An 18,325-nucleotide genomic window follows, 5' to 3' on the forward strand; every position below is an offset into this window, starting at 1 on the left:
CCTGTCACCGGGACAAAGCAGAGACGGTGCACATAAAGGAATCATCTGAAAAGTGAGCGGGCAGCCAAACACTCCCGCTTCTGCAAGGGCCTGGGGTGAAAGGGCTAAGAAGGAAGGCGGAGGCTGGGTTCCCCACTTCCCGTCCACCGTCCTGTCTCATCTTGCAGAGGGAAGTGGCTCCCCTCACCGTCCTTTTCGCCAACCGCAGCTTGGAGGCTTTCCCTCTGAAAGAGGAACAAGACACAAGCCGCAGGACCACGGCACGGGGGGGGCATTTTGGACAGGGGGAGCCGTCCCCAGCCCTCCCGCCACCCGGAGGAGATGGAGATGCATACAGACTCGATCCCTGCACACACACACCTCCGTCAGGTTCCTTAACCCAGGGGTCCCTGACCTTTTCGAGCCCGTGGGCATCTTAGGGATTTGGACACAGGGTGGTGGGTGCAACCGGGAAGCGGCTGCCGCTGGAGGCAGTCGCACGCACACCGGGGAAGCCCGGCTGCAGGGGAGAAAAGGAGTAAACACACTGGGGGAGAGGAGTGAGAGAGACTAAAACAAGCACTGTCACGCTCCCTCTGAGCTGGGGAGTCTTGTGAGGGAAAACTCGACTTTGTGAGCCACTGGCATTAAAGTTGTGAGCCAGCGATTTGGCCGCTGCATGAATCAGTTTGCTCTGGAGCCCTCCTTCCTGAGCCGAGACAAAAATGTGTGAGCCGGAGGCTAAAAAACTGTGAGCTGGCTCACACTAACTCAGCTTAGAGGGAACACTGGTAGTGGCAGCTGCATCTGAAACAATGTGTACAGCCCATCAAACCTCCAGGGGCCAATCAGAAGCCCTACTGGGCGAGAGCTCCATCTGGCCCCACCTCTCTTTCTAGAAACACTCGCAGGTGCAAAGAAAAGGTGCTGGTGGGCGCCCAGGGGCGCCACGTCGGGGACCCGTGGCATAACCAGTCGTGCTGTGCTGGATGCTGAACTGAACGTCCGTCCCTGCCAAGCGGCTTTAGCTGGAAAAGCTGGAGGGAGGATTCAGAGTCAGGACTCGCCGAATGACCGAGGTGAGCCCGCACGTTGCTCCCGTGCAAAAAGTCTTATTAAAACCGACCCAAATCCACATCAGCATGCAGGCTTTCAAGTGTCCCAGAGGCCTTCCTTGTGCTGTTGTGTTAAGTAATTCAGGCCCTGGTCTTAAGGTCTCTTTCTCCACATCCCGCCTAGAGCGCCAACCAGGTGGGGGTGAAGAAAATGACGCTCAGTCAAGCTGGGGTCAGGTTGCACCTCCGGCTTTTTTTAGGGGGGGGGGGGAACCCTAAGAAACATAAAAACCTGCCTCTCTGAATGGAATGAGAAAGTCGTCTCAGGAAACCCACACCTCTCTTTTCCTTGGTCTCTGGCTCCCTCTGCGGTCCTCGGGGGTCAGTGCAGCTCCTCCAGGGATTCGGGTCCCCAGCTTTCGCCTCCCTGCTCCCACCGCCACAGGTCGCACTCGACTTCCCTGCCTTTAACCAGACAGGTTGAAAAAGCTTCTTCTGCAGCCTTGCCCCAGGGACATGAAGCTGGGTTTACCTTCTGGAAGAAAACCTTTTTTTTGGGGGGGGGGGGGGGGAGAATCAGAAGAACAATAATGAACGGCTAGGGAGCTGCGGTGGCTCAAGGGGTTAAGACGCCGAACTGCAGGCTGTGGAAGGTCGGTAGTTCAGCAGTTCGAGACCCGAGTGTGCCGCCTGACTGAGTGAGCTCCCGTCTCCGGTTCCAGCTCCTGCCAGCCTAGCAGTTTGAAAGCAAGAAATTGCAAGTAGATAAATAGGTACCGCTTCGGTGGGAAGGGAACAGCGTTCCGTGCGCCTCGGTGTTGAGTCATGCCGGCCACATGACCACGGAAACGTCTTTGGACAGCGCTGGCTCTTCGGCTTGGAAACGGAGATGAGCACCGCAACCCTAGAGTCAGACTCGACTGGCTTTCAAGCAAGGGGAACCTTTACCTTTACCTATGACTGTTTTGCAAAGTCTGAGTCCAGTGGCACCTCTGAAGACCAACAAAGTTTAACTAGGCTTTGTTGGTCTTCAAAGGTGCCGCTGGATTCAAGGCTTTGTTCTGCGGCTTCAGACCAACACGGCTGCCCACTTCAGGCTATGACGGTGGCCTGGCTTCAGACAACATCAGCTCAGGGAGCGGGTTAAATTTGATTTTTCAAAGAGTTTCGACCAGAGCTGTCGGGCTCATTTGTTAGGAGGGCTGGATCTGACCACAAATGTGACTTTGTCCGGCCGGGCCAGGTGTGCCATAAAACACAACGCCAGGTACCGGAGATCAATGTTCCCTCTGAGCTGTGGAGTCTTGTGAGCAAAAATTCTACTTTGTGAGTGACTGGCATTAAAGTTGTGAGCGAGCGATTTTGGCTCCTGCGTAAATATCAGTTTCCTCTTCTGGAGCCATCCTTCCGGAGCGAAGGCAAAAAATGTGTGAGCCGGAGGCTAAAGATCTGTGAGCTAGCTCACACTAACTCAGCTTAGAGGGAACACTGCCGGAGATATAAACTTAATAAAGGACACAGGCAAAACCAAATAACGATTTTTTTAAAAACTCAAAATACAAACACGCTTAAAACATTAACACTCTTATAGTGCCTCCTTACAGCATCTCCCCGATGTCTGCCCTCCCGCTTTCACCGCCCTTTACACATTAGCACAGGGACAGCATGCAGGGACATAATGCACAGACTGTCTTCTTGCAACAGAGGCAATGCCCAGTTGCTTGCAGGCCGGATAAGCGCCCTGGATTGTGGTTGACATCCCTGGTTTAGATATCTGTTCAGAGGAATGGCAGCTTCCCCGCTCGGTCTCATCCTCGTTGCAGTCCTCCCTCTAGAGCAGGGGTCGTTTCGTAGAAAAAGAGCTAGGGGAACTCATTAGCATAACTCATTAGCATATGCCACACACCCTGACATCAGGGGCCCGGCGGTGGACCTGCAAGGCCGGCGGGAGTGCAAGGAAGCCCCGCCAAGGCCCTCCCTGGCCCCAGGCAGGCAGGGGTGGGGAGAGGCAGGGAGGAAGCAACTTACCCTCCCTCTTCTCCTGCCTCCTCCTGGCTGAATGAGGGCCGGAAGCGGGGTGGCCGGAAGCAAGGGAGGGGGCTTCGTCATGTGCCCTGCCCCCCGTACCTCACCCAGGGGACCTGCGATCCCCCGCGAAATGACCTCTGCTCTAGCGGCTTTTGAGAATTAGGAGTCCCCCGCAGTTCCTCGCACAGCCTTTTTGGTGTTGCAGTGGGGCTCTGCCTCCTCTGTTTTGCCTGGAGAGAAGCACGTCCCAGCGCAGAACTCCCACCTCTCTTCAGGACCATCGAAGTCACACCTCAGGAATCCATTCGAAGGGACCGCGAGCATGCCACAAGGAGGCCGCCCACCACGCCACCTTTCGATCAGGAGGCACACCCAGAGCTAGAGATGTAAAATTTCCGGAAACTTTGAAGCTTGGGGAAAACCCCAGTTTTTTTCTGGGGGGAAACGGAAATTTTTGGAAAAATTGAAAACAAATGCTGCATCAGCACCTTTTTTCTTTTCCAGATTGAAGGTCATTCTGTCACTTTAGGAACATAAAATATGACTATGGACATTTTTACTTGGCATGAAATTATCACAACTAGCCTATTAAAAACACGGTGTATCCAAACAATTATTACAAACCGAATACCCACCCACATGCAAAAACAAAACTGAACCCTTTTTCTTTTCTTGTGACAATAGCACCTCCTAAAGGAAGAAATGCATCTTGTTCTTGCATTGGAGAGTTCAGTCGGTAACCTAGGACTTGCTTGTCCTCAGTGCACAGAAATTAGATCAATCTGATACCATACATATTTTTAGAAATGATTTGGAAAACATTTGAACACCTTGTCTTAAAATATTTTATTCATCATGTTAAAATAAAACGTTCCATAATCATTGTTTTCTTTTCTTTTTCCAATTTTTTGGAAAAAAACAAAAAAGGCTTCAGTAAAAAAAGCGGGGGGGGGGGGACGACAGTTTTTTCCGGATTTTTCCCGGGCCTTCACATCTCTACTCAGAGCAGGGACTCGTGCAGAGGCCCGACGAGCAGCCTCCTCAAAGGCCATTCTTCCACTTACACCACAACCCTTTGAGCGTTCCAGGGTACCTCTGGTGTCAATCGAGAAGACAGAAATTTGGGAGAAAACAGTGCCGTCATCTTCATAGGGGGACAGGTCGGCTGCTACCTCTCTCATTTCTTTGCTGCTCAGGAGCCCTAATCTTTAGAGCAGTGGCCGGGGGGGGGGGAGCACCAACCGAGGGGTGCAGAGGAAGCTGCTTCCTCTGCCACTCTAGCTATTTAAAAATAGAGCCCGATCTGGAAGTTACAACCTACATTAGATTCTTAAGCTTTTAATGCACAGCAATTTCATACTCCAGGAGCAAGCACACACCTCCTTCGGTAAGGCGGGCAGCGAAGGTTAAGGCCTACAGAGGAAATGACATCAGCCCTCTTAACCCCTTCTGCAGTATGCTAGTACCTACTGCCAGGGGTAATTTCCTGCAGGAGCGGAGCTCTGGCAGTAAAGAGCCCAGGGGACGGGCACATGCAACAAGCCCCACCTCCTGCTCCCAGCAGCCCTCAGTCAGAGCAAGAAGCAGCCAGGTAAGCTGCAAAGCCCCCCTCCCCAGCCCCTTGGTCCAAAACAGTCCAGTGGCACCTTTAAGACCAAGTTTTATTCAGCTACAAGCTCTCCCTCCTCTGTGAGGACAGATCTGCACGTGTCCCCCCCCAATAGCTAGCAATCCAACAGTCCAGCGGAGCCTGAACAGTGGGCGTTGCCTACTGACACACTTCCAGTGATGTCAGGGGGTGTGGCCTATGCAATGAGTTATGCTAATGAGCTCCTGCACCTCTTTTTCTACGAAATGACCCCTGCCTACTGCCCCCATGACCACCCTCCCTCTCGGGGCAGAGACTGGCCCCCTTGTGACCACAGGATTTCTCAGGCCTTCTTTCACCAGGACCATAGCTACTGCTCCTGCAAGGCCACTCAAAACTTCTCACAAAGACTGGGGGGGGGGGGGGGAGGAAGAGGCAAGGACGGAACTTCCTTTCTGGTAAGGAAGCTGGGAGCTCATCGGCTATAACCACTCACAATTCTGGGAACTGCTTTGCAGATAGAGAGGGGACCCTGTTTGCAGGACTGCACGCATCACAAACCGAAGGGCCAAGATGGGGAGCGCCTTCCAGCTATTTAAAGGAGACAAATAGGAGGCTGCGTCCCGCATAGATCCATGCCCTGGACAGCCCAGGCTAGTCCGATCTGGTCGGATCTTGGAAGGTTAAGCAGGGTTGGCCCCTGGTTAGTACTTGGAGGGGAGACTGCCAAGGAAGCCCAGAATTGCTACACAGAGGCAGGCCATGGCAAACCAACTCTGAATGTCTTCTTGCCTTGGAAACCCTACGGGGGTCGCCATCACGCTTGAGCCTTGCAAGCCAAGAGCCAATGTGACAAGGGGGCTAGACTGTGATCTGGCAGACCAACCCCCCCCCCCCCCCGGAAACGTCTTGGGCCTGTCATTCTCAGCCTCACAGGGCTGTGAGGATAAAATGGAGAAGGGACCACGGCTCCGTGGCAGAGCCTCCGCTTGGCATGCAGAAGGTCCCAGGTTTGGTCCCCGGCATCTCCAGTTAAAACGGCCAGGCAGGAGGGGATGGGAAAGACCTCCACCTGAGACCCTGGAAAGCCATGTAGCTCAGTGGCAGAGCATCTGCTTGGCAGGCAGAAGATTCCAGGTTCAATCCCCGGCATCTCCAGTTAAAAGGACCAGGCAGGAGGAGATGGGAAAGACCTCCGCCTGAGACCCTGGAGAGCCATGAAGTGGGGCTGTGGCTCAGTGGCAGAGCCTCTGCTTGGCAGGCAGATGATCCCGGGTTCAATCCCCGGCATCTCCAGTTAAAGGGACCAGGCAGGAGGGGATGGGAAAGACCTCAGCCTGAGACCCTGGAGAGCCATGAAGTGGAGCTATGGCTCAGTGGTAGAGCACCTGCTTGGCATGCAGAAGGTCCCAGGTTCAATCCCCGGCATCTCCAGTTAAAAGGACCAGGCAGATGATGGGAAAGACCTCCACCTGACACCCTGGAGACCGGCTGCCAGCCTGAGTAGGCAATACTGACCTTGATCGACCGAGGGTCTGATTCGGTAGAAAGCACCTTCAGGCGTTGGTCTGACTGATGTAGGCTGCTCTGGGGTCTCCATTAGGGAAGAATGGATTAAACAAACTCAGAATCCAGCTGCTCCAGTATCGGAGACTGTGCAATATCTGGCGCAATCGGTTTTTAAACCCCGCTTTAATGAGCTACTTATCATTGTCTTTCTGTGACGCTGGATGATTTGTTGTGATCTGCCCTGTCAATCAATACTAGGAAATTGAGGGACCCTGTGTGCTCTTAAGTTCTGAATCCCTCAAGCAGAGTAGACTAAGTTGGAAGACGTGGGACTCTTTAGCTTGGAGAAACAATGACGGAGGGGGGGGCGACACGCTTGGAGGTTTACAAGATTATGGATGGAGCAGGCAGAGAAAGAAGTCCTTTTCTTCCTTTCTCACAAGACAAGAACTCGTGGGCACTCCATGAAATTGCTGAGCAGTCGGGTTAGAACGGATAAAAGGAAGTCCTTCTTATTCTTCACCCAGAGTGATGAACACATGGAACTCACTGCCACAGGTGGCGGCGGTGGCTACCAGCATGGACGGCTTCAAGAGGGAATTGGATAAACATATGGAGCAGGGGTCCATCAGTGGCTATTAGCCACGAGGTCTAGGGCAAGTGATGCTCTGTATTATCGGTGCTTTGGGGGGGGACAACAGTGGGAGGGCTTCTAGTGTTCTGGCCCCACTGCTGGACCTCCTGGTGGCACCTGTTTTTGCCCACTGTGTGACACAGAGGGTTGGGACTGAGTGGGCCATTGGCCTGATCCATCATGGCTTCTCTTATGTTCTCAAGTACTAATTTAGCATCTCGGGAGGCTTCTCTTGCCTGCATCTGTCCCGAGACACTCACCGGCTCTTCTGGCCCTGCCCCCTGCAATTCCACCGCTGCCACCAGCTCAGGGTGAGGAGCACCAAGTGTCTCTGGGAGTCACGGCAGAGGAGCTCAGGCCCAGCTCTCGAGGTGCGGCATGAGTGACGGTTCTCTGGGCTCCTTCCTAGGGAGACTGCTCACTACAGACTACAGTCCACCACAAACGAGGGTGAGCGCGCAGACATCCCTAGGAGACAAAGAAGTCCCAGGCCGGGCCGGCCACTGTTGGAAGACCGGCCGGGGCAGAAGGGGAACCTGTTCTGAAAAGGGTTGCTGCTCATGCCGAGCCTGTCACTTGGCCGTACCGCCCCTCATCCTCCCCAATGAAAGCAGCCCCCACGGGGCTTTCTGAGGTGACAGAGCCCAAGAAGTGACTCTGTGTCGGGCGTTCAAAGGATTACGCACACGCACCCCGGGAGACTCAAAATGGGTTTTACAGTACCGCAGGGCCTGCAAGATGGAGCTCTTCCACCAGGCCTTCAAATAGGAGCCGCCACTACTGTTACCATCAACGATTCCATTGAACTTCTGGAACCTAGGACTGGCCCAGATGTATCGCTAGGCCTCTATTTGCCCAAGGGATGATGACCGGACGGACGTGGATTTAGATCTGAAGAGTACGCCAGCTAACCTTTCAGCACTGCAAGCACTTTATTGTTAACTGTTAATTTTGTAACGCTGATATGAGTTAAAATGTATTTTTATGTAGTTTTAAACTTTTATGGTGATGCCAGTTAGGTATATTGTACCGCTCGTTAGCCGCCCTGAGCCTGGTCGCAGGATGGGCGGGGTATAAATATAATAAATAAATAATTTAGGTCCACCAGCTGGTATTGACACGGCTGAGAACAGCATCCACGTACACCACTAGTCCAGGCCTATCATTGGCTGGTGGTTTCGGCACCCTTCAGGTATCTCACGAGTCCCTTAACCGCTTTCCAGTCTTTTATTAGTTGGGTTCTCAGCCTTTCGACCCAGCAGTTCCACCGCGGTACTAATGCCTGGCTGATGGACGTGGCAACGTAAAGCTTATCCAGCATTTCACGACATTTGTTCCTGTCAGGTAGCCCTGCAATGTTATCCCCGCTGTTTGATGTGATTTACTCCCGCGGGAGTCGGGGCAGCTTCGGCTTCTTCCGTTCAGAGACTGCATTTTTACAGGCGACCTGAATGACAGGCCACTCCAGGAGGACTTTGAGAAAAGCAGATCCGATCCTTGCCTGCACACTACGTGCGGGGATGGCAGACGGACTTACGTCTTGGCTTACGTTGAAGGCCCGTTGCTAGCATATGACAATCCAGATGTCGGCATATGAATCGTCGATCATCTGAAGCGGCAAATTGACGTTAAGCAGCTGGCCAACGTCACGCACGATCTTGGCATCCGGGTTCAGGGGGAACCAGATGGAGGTTTCCTCATCAGCTGCTCAGCGGGAAGCTGCTACACCTTTGCTTTCCAAAGGTGCTGTGCTCTCCCCAAGGACAGAGCGAAGGGGGGGGGGGGCAATTTAAGTCATAAAACAAGCCAGGAAAGCCCAGTGAGGGGGCCGCCAGTTCAAAGCCACACCAGCCGTTTCAGGTAGTCACTGCATTTTATTGGAAAACATTGATATAATTTTTATTTTCACAGCTTGAACTGAACACAACACCACCTGCTTTCAAGGACACCCTTGTTCCAACCTTCTCCCCCACGCCCCAACTCCTTTCCAAGCTCTCAAGGCGAGAAAAGACCCCCTTCCAACCACCAGCTCACGCCGGGGGTGCAGAAAGACCGGGGGCGGAAAAAATAAAACCGAGGCGGCGTGGGTCCAATCCATCTGCCGACTGCGCGCCAAAGCACTCTTCATTCACCCGGTATTCAGGGAAATTCTGCTGCTGGTTTCAGTTTCCCCTCCAAGACCTTTGCGTGTTTTTGTTGTCGTCGTCGTCAATTAAAAAACAGAACGTGGAGAGAGGGGGGGGGGAATAAGAAAAGAAAAGCCAATTCTACAGCTCATGCCGTTTGCTGCAAGGGAGAGGGAAGGCGCGGATGAAGGAAAGCGACATCAAGAGCACAGACGGCCCAAGCCAAGCTGCGGAGGGACAGGCGCGAAAGCCGAGAGCCACGACAAAAAAAAAGAAGAGCCTTGCTTGGGGGGGGGGGGGGGGGGGCGCGCTGGGCAAGACAACTGCGTTCGCTCAGCAGCGGCCTCACTGTCTTTTTGCGCCACCTCGTGCCCCCAACCCCCCCCCCGCTGCCGACCCACAGCGTCTGCCATCTCCACACACGCGGGCGCCCTAGCTGGGCCTGCGGCATCAGGTATTTACATAGCAGCTCATGTCTGAACACAAATGCTTCGGAAAACTGGAAGGACATTTACAATTTATACAGGGTTCAAGAGCGGAGACAAAAAGTCGAAGCTGCAGGTGGTTTGTTGGTGGAGGGGGGTGGGTCGCTTTTATAGGTTTTTCTAAAGAGCCAATCGGACCTTGTCGAGACCCCCTCCCCCGGTTTCTTCCCCCAAAGCACGCTTGATAGGACCTCTCCGGAATCCACCTTCGGCTACGCGCTCCCGAGTGGGTTTTTTTGTGATGGCACCCCCACCCCCGCCCCACAAAAACTAAGACACACACACACCCCCTCCCCAGTTTCTTCCTCGTACCCCCTCGGTCGGTGTTCCGCGGGGGCAAGCCCTCTGGTGGCGACCGCCGGGCCGATGCGCACGACCACACTGCCAGACGCATGCAACACGATTAAAGAAGGGTTTTGCGCTCGTCTCCACCCCATCGTGTGGATTCTTGAGAGAGAGAGAAAGACTCGGCGCCCCGGGAGAGGGGCCAGCACTGACTGCCGAACAGAAGACCCGATGGAAACAAAGACATCCACAAGGCTGGGGGGGGGTTTCCTTCGGGATGTTAAGGGGAGGCACCGGGAGGAAGAGGAGGAGGAAGGGAGGAAGAGCAAGGGGAGGGAGAGCGTGCAATCATGCAGCTTGGGAAGGTTTTCTTTCTTTCTTTAATTGCTTGGTCAGATTTTATTCCACAGCCGATTGTTTGCTTAGAGAACCAGGTTACTTAAGTAAGAGAGTGTGTCGGAGAAAAAAGTATCGAAGGAGAATTGGGCATCGCCAGCTGCCCGCTCTGCAGGCCTCACTTTGCGGTCATCATCTGCACAAACTCTGGAAGAGACACAGGCCAGAGAGAGCCAATGAGTCGGGGGGGGGTTCCGCCGAGAGGCCGCCCACCCTTCTGTACTGCAAGGAGATCCCCAGTAAATGTCTATTCCCCACCCCTCACTATTCAACCCAGTTTAATTTGTGTTTCGTTTTTAGGCTGGTTGGCTTCTGTATTGGATGACACTGTCGTACGGGTGGCTCTAATTGGATTATCCCTCCCGGGAAGGACCTCCTGCCCCTGGGCACGTATTTATCTCCCAAAAAATGCCAGTCAGATTTTCCTGCACGGGGACGTCACTACGCTTCCGTTCAATTCAGGAATGATCCAGGAGAGGAGGAGGAGAGGAGATTGGATTTATACCCCGCCCTTCACTACCGGAAGGAGTCTCAGAGCGGCTGACAAACTCCTTTCCCTTCCCCTCCCCACAACAGACACCCTTGTGAGGTAGGTGGGGCTGAGAGAGCTCTGACAGAAACTGCTCTTTTTCAAGGACAGCTCTTATCAGAACTACGGCTTGCCTAAGGTCATCCAGCCAGGTGCAAGTGGAAGAGTGGGGGAATCAAACCCGGTTCTCCCAAATTAGTCGAACCACTTAACCACTATACCAAACTGGCTCTCTAGGAGGGTTTGCACTGCAGTTTTTTTTACTGAAAGCCGCCGTCGGTCTAACATTACGGAAAAGCAACATACAAACATCCTTCCATAAAGTAAGGCTGTGAGTGAAGCAAAAAAGGTGGGAGGGGAAATGACAGATGACAGGCATGCTGAACGGCCACTCAGATTGCAAATTGAGGCCTGCGTCAGGAGCCACACTACCAACAACTGGTAAGAGTGAAGGCCCACTTCCGCCCTTCAAAAAAAAAAGGGGGGGGGGAACAGAAGGACGTAGCGGGATTTGGTTCTGTTCAATGTACCCAACGCAGGCTGGCAAACTAGCTGGTTAAGGATGCAGATGCCTGTGCTGATCCACAGCAAAATCCAACCAAAGTTAACACATTATTATAGAAACTTTCCAGTTCTCAGGACTCTTCGTTGGGCTACATGGGCAACGACAAAAGGCCTGCACTCCAGACACAATGCTCTCCTGACCCCAACAGCCATGGGTGCAATCTGACCGTAACCGCCCCTGCAATAACTGGAGGGTGGGTTTTCCTTTTTATGCTAACATCCAGCCTGACACAGAGTTCTGAAGAAGAAAAGATTGGATTGATACCCCGCCCTTCACTCCCCGAAGGAGTCTCAGAGGAGCTTACACCCTCCTTTCCCTTCCCCTCCCCACAACAGGCACCCTGGGAGGTGGGCGGGGCTGAGAGAGCTCTCTGCAGAACTGCCCTTGAGCGAACAGCTCTGACAGAAGGATGGCTTGCCCAAGGTCATCCGGCAGCTGCGAGTGGAGGGGTGGGGAATCAAACCCGGTTCTCCCAGATTAGAGTCTGCGCACTTCACCACAACCCCAAGCTGCCTCGCAACAGCTGGCTTGCTGTGTTGTGCTGTTTCAGCTGACTCAACGCCACAGCCTCTAAACCCGTTCGCTCGAGGCTTCAGCCTCACTTGCTGACTCAGGAGGGTATTTCCACATGGCTCAGAGCTGAAACCGGGCGGCTGAGCCGTCTCTCCTGCCTACAAAGTGCGGGATTCAAAAGCCTAACAAGCACTTGTATGAACCTGAGGAACCTGAAGCTTGGTACATGGGTGATCCTCAAAGCCCCAAAGTTTTGTTCCTCGTGTCTTTTGTTTGGCAAAGCCTCGGGACGTTAGACTCCGTCGCAACGCTGAACGCAGCGGGCAGCGAGCCTCTCCGGCCTCCGCCCACTCACCTTCATAGTTGACCTGCCCGTCCCCGTCGATATCCGCCTCCCGTATCATCTCGTCCACCTCCTCGTCCGTCAGCTTCTCCCCGAGGTTTGTCATCACGTGGCGCAACTCAGCTGCACTGATGTAGCCGTTTCCGTCCTGGGAGCAGAGGAGTGTCGTTTAAGGCGGTGAACCCTAATGGGCCCACCAGTGTCCTCGGTGGCGCCCGCTTCTTCCTCGAAAGCAAAGAGCCCAGCCTGACACTCCTCCACTCCACGGCAGGTGCAGGAGCATCGGGGGGCCAGCTGCCTCCATCACAGAAGGCTGCGCCTCTGCCAGGAACCACCGAATGTGCGGAGGCTGGCTCCCCCCCCCCGGGGCAGCAAGGGTGGGGCCCCCCGGCTGGGGGGGAACCAAGTCCACCTCCTCGTCCGTCAGCTTCTCCCCGAGGTTTGTCATCACGTGGCGCAACTCAGCTGTGCTGATGTAGCCGTTTCCGTCCTTATCAAACACTCTGAAGGCCTCCCGGATTTCCTCCTCGCTGTCTGTGTCCTTCATCTTTCGCGCCATCATGGTCAGGAACTCGGGGAAGTCAATGGTGCCGTTCCCTGGAAAAGAGGCATCGGCGTCGGCGAGCCGGCGCTGGCAGATGGAAGTCCCGGGGACGGCCAGTCCTTGGGACCAAGCGAGCCTCGACTCATCGGAAGGGGATTTAATCTCCACGCTCTCAAGGGCCGATGAAGATGCGGAGGCTCATGACGTCGACAGGAACGGGCCTGGCCCCTTTGCGGTTCGCTTACTCTGATCATGGAGGACTGTGAGGATGCTCTGGGCCTGGCCTATGCATCAAAGGCGCCGCTCGTTGCAGGGGACCTCCAATCAATCTGCCACTGCGATCTGAGCTTGCTCGGGCACGCCCCGCCTGGGATCACGCAGGATGGTCGAATCAAGCCCGGGGTGCCCCGGGAGTCCAGCCGGACCTTTTGCAAGCCCCAGGAGACTGGGTGCCGCTTTTGACAGGGACTCTCAGCTGCCCAGGCACTGCCGCTGCTGGCTCGGCAGTGTCCAACCCATCCCAGTCCCCTCTGTCGTTCCCACCACATTCATTAGCCTGGCTCTACCAAAGGGGCTGACTCTTCTCCTAAGGAAGAGACTCTACTGCGGAGCAGACTTCATGCGCTAATAAGCCAACGTCTCTGGCTGGTTCTCTCCAACACGAACCAGCCCAAAAGAATTATTCTGTCTCAAGTATCTGTTTGAACCCATGCACGGGCTGCGTTTGTTGTGTGGTGCAGAATCCGAGGGGGGTCCCCCCCCCCCAAATGTCAGAGTCACTCACCATCTGCATCTACCTCGTTGATCATGTCCTGCAACTCTGCCTCGGTCGGGTTCTGCCCCAGAGACCGCATCACGGTGCCGAGCTCCTTAGTGGTGATGGTGCCGTCCCCGTCCTTGTCGAAGAGGGAGAAGGCCTCCTTGAATTCTGGAGGGAGAACAGGGGGTGTTAGAAGCCAGGCAGAAGCCACCCGCTGGAACGGACAGTCGTGCAGGTTTCTTGCCCATCAAGAGTTCTTGGGAGAGAGGGACTCTAGCGATGTTATCAGCTCTTTAACACTTTCATCGCTTGAGGAGGTGAAACACTTCCCTGAAGTGGACGCAGGTAAACAAGCTTCGTGTGCCTCAAAATTTGAAGCTGGCAGCTTTAGCTAGGAATGGGCTTCTGTAGCTACCCCCCCCCTCATGCCAACAGCTGACAAAACAACCTGTGTCACAAGAATGAAAGGAAGTCTGCTCAGGGCGGCTTACACTAATTGGTAAAAAGTAAAGGTAAAGGTCTCCCTTGCTCGAAAGCCAGTCGAATCTGACTCTAAGGTTGCAGTGCTCATCTCCGTTTCAAAGCCGAAGAGCCAGCGCTGTCCGAAGACGTCTCCGTGGTCATGTGGCCGGCATGACTAAACACCGAGGCGCACGGAATGCTGTTCCTTCCCACCGAACCGGTACCTATTTATCTACTTGCAATTTCCTGCTTTCGAACTGCTAGGTTGGCAGGAGCTGGAACTAGAGATGGGAGCTCACTCCGTCATGCGGCACACTCGGGTCTCAAACTGTTGAACTACCGACCTTCCACAGCCTGCAGTTCAACGTCTTAACCACTTGAGCCACCGCAGCTTGTTTATGGTACCCTGCACCATAAACCATATACAAAATTTAAACAACTTAAATCAACAACAACATTAAAAGCAATCCAACAATTAACAACTAAAGTGCTAATGATAGTACTCTTTTGATGGTAATCTTCGAATGATTCAGATGGCGTATTCACAATTTTCATCGGCATCGGTGATCTTCAGCTTGGTGCGATGATATAACGCAAACCCCCCCCTAGAGCTGACCCAAAACCACGGATATTGGTAGTGGTGGAGTGGCGGCTCCTAATTAAAAGCCTGGTGGAAGAGCTCCGTCTTACAGGCTCTGTGGAACTGCAAAAGGTCCCGCAGGGCCCTGATCTCTTTCGGGAGCTCATTCCACCAGTGTTGAGCCGCCACTGAAAAGGCCCTGGCCCTGGTGGCCGCAAGCCTAGCGTCCTTAGGGCCAGGAACGGTCAGTTGATGTTGTGTTCCTGACCGTAGTGCTCGCTGGGGTATATACAGGGAAAGGCGGTCCCGCAGGTATGTCGAACCCTGGCCATATAGGATTTTAAAGGTCAATACCAGCCAAGCAAGTTCTTCCTTATGCTCATTCTGGGGTAATCAGAAACAGTCTCCTTCCCTCTTTTATACGTTCTGGGACTTCGCCGAGATCTGAGATCAGCCTCTGCTGCCCACACGCTGTCAAAACCACCAGACACAAGAGGGGGGGGGGGAGAGAGAAGAGTCTCACCTGCGATTTGCTCTTCAGTAAGCTGGTCAGCCTGAAAGAGATGCAAAAGGAGAGTCACGGTCACACCCTGGTTCGACCCCCAAGATCTTTTCTGCCAACCTCCTGCAAATGACACCAACTCCCAGGAAGAAACCCCTCAGTCCAGACATGCTGACAGAGAGGCAGAAACGGCAAAGCCCTGCTGGTCTCTGAACGCACCAGGATGAGGGCTGTCCAGCAGACGTGCATGTCAGTCTCTCCTAGGGACTTACTAACCTCCTATTCGTGGTGCCTGCGAGGGCGAAAGCTGGAAGGCTGCGGGGCCGGATCACAGGCTCCCTGGGCCTGCCGAGGCTCTCCAGCTGCGAGGGCCGGATTTGGGGCCATCACCATGCAGGCAGCCAACCCTACCTCGCAGAGCCGTTGTGAGGAATAAAACGAAATATCCTCAAGAGTGGAAACCGCTTTTGGGAGGCGGCTTCCGCCGCCTCAGCCGAGGCTACGATTACTCGCAAGGAGCTTTGAGTGACAAGGGTCCATTGCCAGGAGGAATCAGGACAGAACTACACCTGGAGAGCCCACCTGCACCATCTGCACGTGCCTGCTCATCTCCCGCTCAGTTCCACCCAGCCACTGGCTGCTCCTTTTTGTCACTTGCCGCCCTGCGCTGACCTGTCATTTCTCACCCTTCCGCCAAGCGACCTGAACAACCGCCACACCCCTCTGCCTTCAGATACTGTTAGGCAAGAGCACTGACAAGGAGACAAGAACAAACTGGAGTGATTGCTGATGGGGTAGGGGGCTCCCCCCCCCCCACGCTCAACTACCTCATTCGGTTGGCTGCCCCAAAACAAAAAAAGGCAACGATCAAGGAGTGGCAAAAGCATGAGGAGACCAGCCAAGGGCTCGCGCCGCTGCAGGAGCACCGAGGCCACGAGGCTGGGACTGCAGAAAGCCCTCGGGTCACTAGACCAGTGTCAGCTAGGGGAAATCCTCTCCCAAGCACAGCCAAGTCAGGCCGGGAACAAAACCACCCATTGGGTTTCTCCAAAGATGCCTCATCCTTTGCTGCGATGGGACTGATATGCAAACCCCACCCGTCATTATTATGGCTTCAGGGCCCCGGGGTGGGGACGAGGACAATCCAAGATCAGCCCCTGCCGGGCACCCATTTCTAAATTCCCCCAGAAACGCTGGACGTTTTCAAGCGGAGGCTGGACGGCCATCTTTTGGGTATTTTGTAGGGCTATCTTTCGGCTCTGCTCCAGCAGAGTGCAGGGGGTTGGACTAGATGACCTGCAAGGTCCCTTCCAACTCTAACATTCCATGATTCTTCGAAACGTGTGTCGTGCGGCCCTTAGAGCAGTACTTAGAACACCACTTCTCTCCCTTGGATCTAAAAGAGAGGTGGCGACACCACATTACTGACTCACTTCAACTGGGACCAATGTTCCCTCTAAGCTGAGTTAGTGTGAGCTAGCTCACAGTTTTTAGCCTCCAGCTCACACGTTTTCATCTTCGCTCAGGAAGGATGGCTCCAGAGCAAACTAATTTATGCAGTAGCCAAGTCACTCGCTTACAACTTGAATGCCAGAAGCTCACGAAGTAGAATGTTTGCTCACAAGACTCTACAGCCTAGAGGGAACATTGACTGGGACCCCACAGCCTTTGGAGAAACCTGATCCCAGTCGGAGTCTCCATCCCTTTGTCTCCCTTGTGCCGATTCTGGGAAATTCTCGGGGGAAGGAACCGGTCACCTTGCACTGTGCAGTGACGCTCGGGGTACTACGACCTCCCCAAACACAGCAAGGTTTCAGAAGGCCATAATTCTAATAGCCTCCTGGTTTCGGTACGTAATTCTATCGTGGAAGAGAAAGACTGGGATGGAGTGGTTACAGGACATACCGCTAAGAATATGTGGGCCCACCTCACTCATTGGGTAACCATGAACCAACCACTAAAGCTGTGGGGAAAATGTGCGTGGGGGGTGGTGGGGGTGAAAATGGGCTAGGAAGAGTGTGCAAATCCATGCCACAGCCCAAAGCCTTGCACTCATTTCCACCAACGGGGTCAAGGCGCTTAGCAGAGTGCACGGTGAAGAGAGGGAGGCACATTCCTCGCCCCAGCAGTGGGACCACCCCAAGGGCCAATCTGCCGTATCCTCCATGGCTCAGCCTTGCTGAGGCTGCCTGCACCGTTCCTGTGTGCTCACGTGCTGGCCAGGGAGCGTCTGAAAGGCAGCCGGCACCCACCACGGTGCGCTTGTTGTAGCATTCCACCTCGCCACCCAGGGACGGAGGGCTTGGCCTCCGGCCTCCCCCGCAGTCCTGGCTCCTCTACACTGCAGCACAGTGTGCGCGCCAGAGCAGAAGGCATCCGGCACACCCGACACCGCTGAGGAGCCGCTCCTTGGGAAATGCAGACGGCCCTGGGGACTGCCAAGGCTGCAGCAGGCCGAATGGCGCAGCCTGGCAGGGAGGAAAGCCCCCTGCAGCCCCACCAACACCCCTCCCCGACATTCTGGAAATATCCTTCCCGGCTGAAACCAAAGGGACCTTCCACAGGTAAACCTGTGCTGCGGGAGAGGCGCCAACAGAGAAAACAAGGATGATCAAGCCATTCAGGGGTGGGAGTCAGGGAGGGTCTGATTACACGGTGCCACAGCAGGGTCACATTTGCTACCTCAGACCACTTTGTGGGGCGAGGGGAGTAGAGCCAACAGCTCAAATTTGACACAGCTGAAAGCTCCCTTTACAGGAAGGGCTTGAATTCGGATGGAGGATGTCCGACCTTATCTTGACGAGGGCCTGCAAAAAAGCAACCGAAATGGCCCACCCAACGCAACACACTGAACGCCAGGAGGCAGAGGCCCATTCTGAATGGCAATCCAGGCGCCCCCCTTTTAGCACCAGGTCTTTCCGGCAACAGCAGCCCAAGCAAGAGATGGACACCCTTTAGGACCTTTCTCAGTGGCAGGGGGGGGGGGGGGGGAAAGAGATGCTCTGGAAAGTAGGTTAGCGTGGCGAGGGACAGCTAGCCAGCAAATATTAATCCACTGGCTCGGATTATCGAGACCCGACAGAGGAAAACGCAAATCCAGGAAACGCTCTCCCACCTCGCAAGGGGCTGAGGGAGGCTCCAGCGGTGGAATGAAGGAACCGGCGCGTCATCCATGCGCCGGAAACTGCAGCAGAGGCCAAAGCTAGAAGGATCCAGGAGCTTCCAAACAGGAGACGACGCTTCTCCATCCCACACATCTCCCTTCCCACCCAAAAGCCAGTCACCCAGCCCAGTACGCAAACCGAGGCCTGGATAGAACAGAACCAGCGATCAAATGCTGGGATCTCCAATGCAGAAACACATCCACTTCCTGCTTCTCCAAAAGCCACGCTTCCCAGCTGCTCCGCAAACCTTCACCCCCAAAATAACCAGAACTGCTTTC

At 54.4% G+C, this 18,325-nt stretch overlaps 1 protein-coding gene across 1 annotated transcript in view; it reads right to left on the reverse strand.

Annotated features, from left to right (window-relative positions):
• Positions 1-8,652: 8,652 nt before the first annotated feature.
• CALM3 (calmodulin 3 (phosphorylase kinase, delta)) overlaps positions 8,653-18,325 on the reverse strand; it is an 11,510-nt gene continuing 1,837 nt past the window's right edge. Inside the window, exons 2-6 of the mRNA XM_015419678.1 lie at positions 14,905-14,971; positions 13,364-13,507; positions 12,526-12,632; positions 12,048-12,183; positions 8,653-10,232 (exon numbers count right to left, since the gene is read on the reverse strand). Of these exons, the coding sequence (XP_015275164.1) occupies positions 10,204-10,232; positions 12,048-12,183; positions 12,526-12,632; positions 13,364-13,507; positions 14,905-14,971 (483 nt within the window). The 3' untranslated portion in view covers positions 8,653-10,203. The remainder of the gene's footprint in view (positions 10,233-12,047; positions 12,184-12,525; positions 12,633-13,363; positions 13,508-14,904; positions 14,972-18,325) is intronic.

The sequence above is a fragment of the Gekko japonicus genome, unplaced genomic scaffold (assembly GCF_001447785.1).
Source record: "Gekko japonicus isolate JY-2015 unplaced genomic scaffold, Gekko_japonicus_V1.1 scaffold1436, whole genome shotgun sequence".
NCBI classification, from domain to species: Eukaryota; Metazoa; Chordata; class Lepidosauria; order Squamata; family Gekkonidae; genus Gekko; species Gekko japonicus.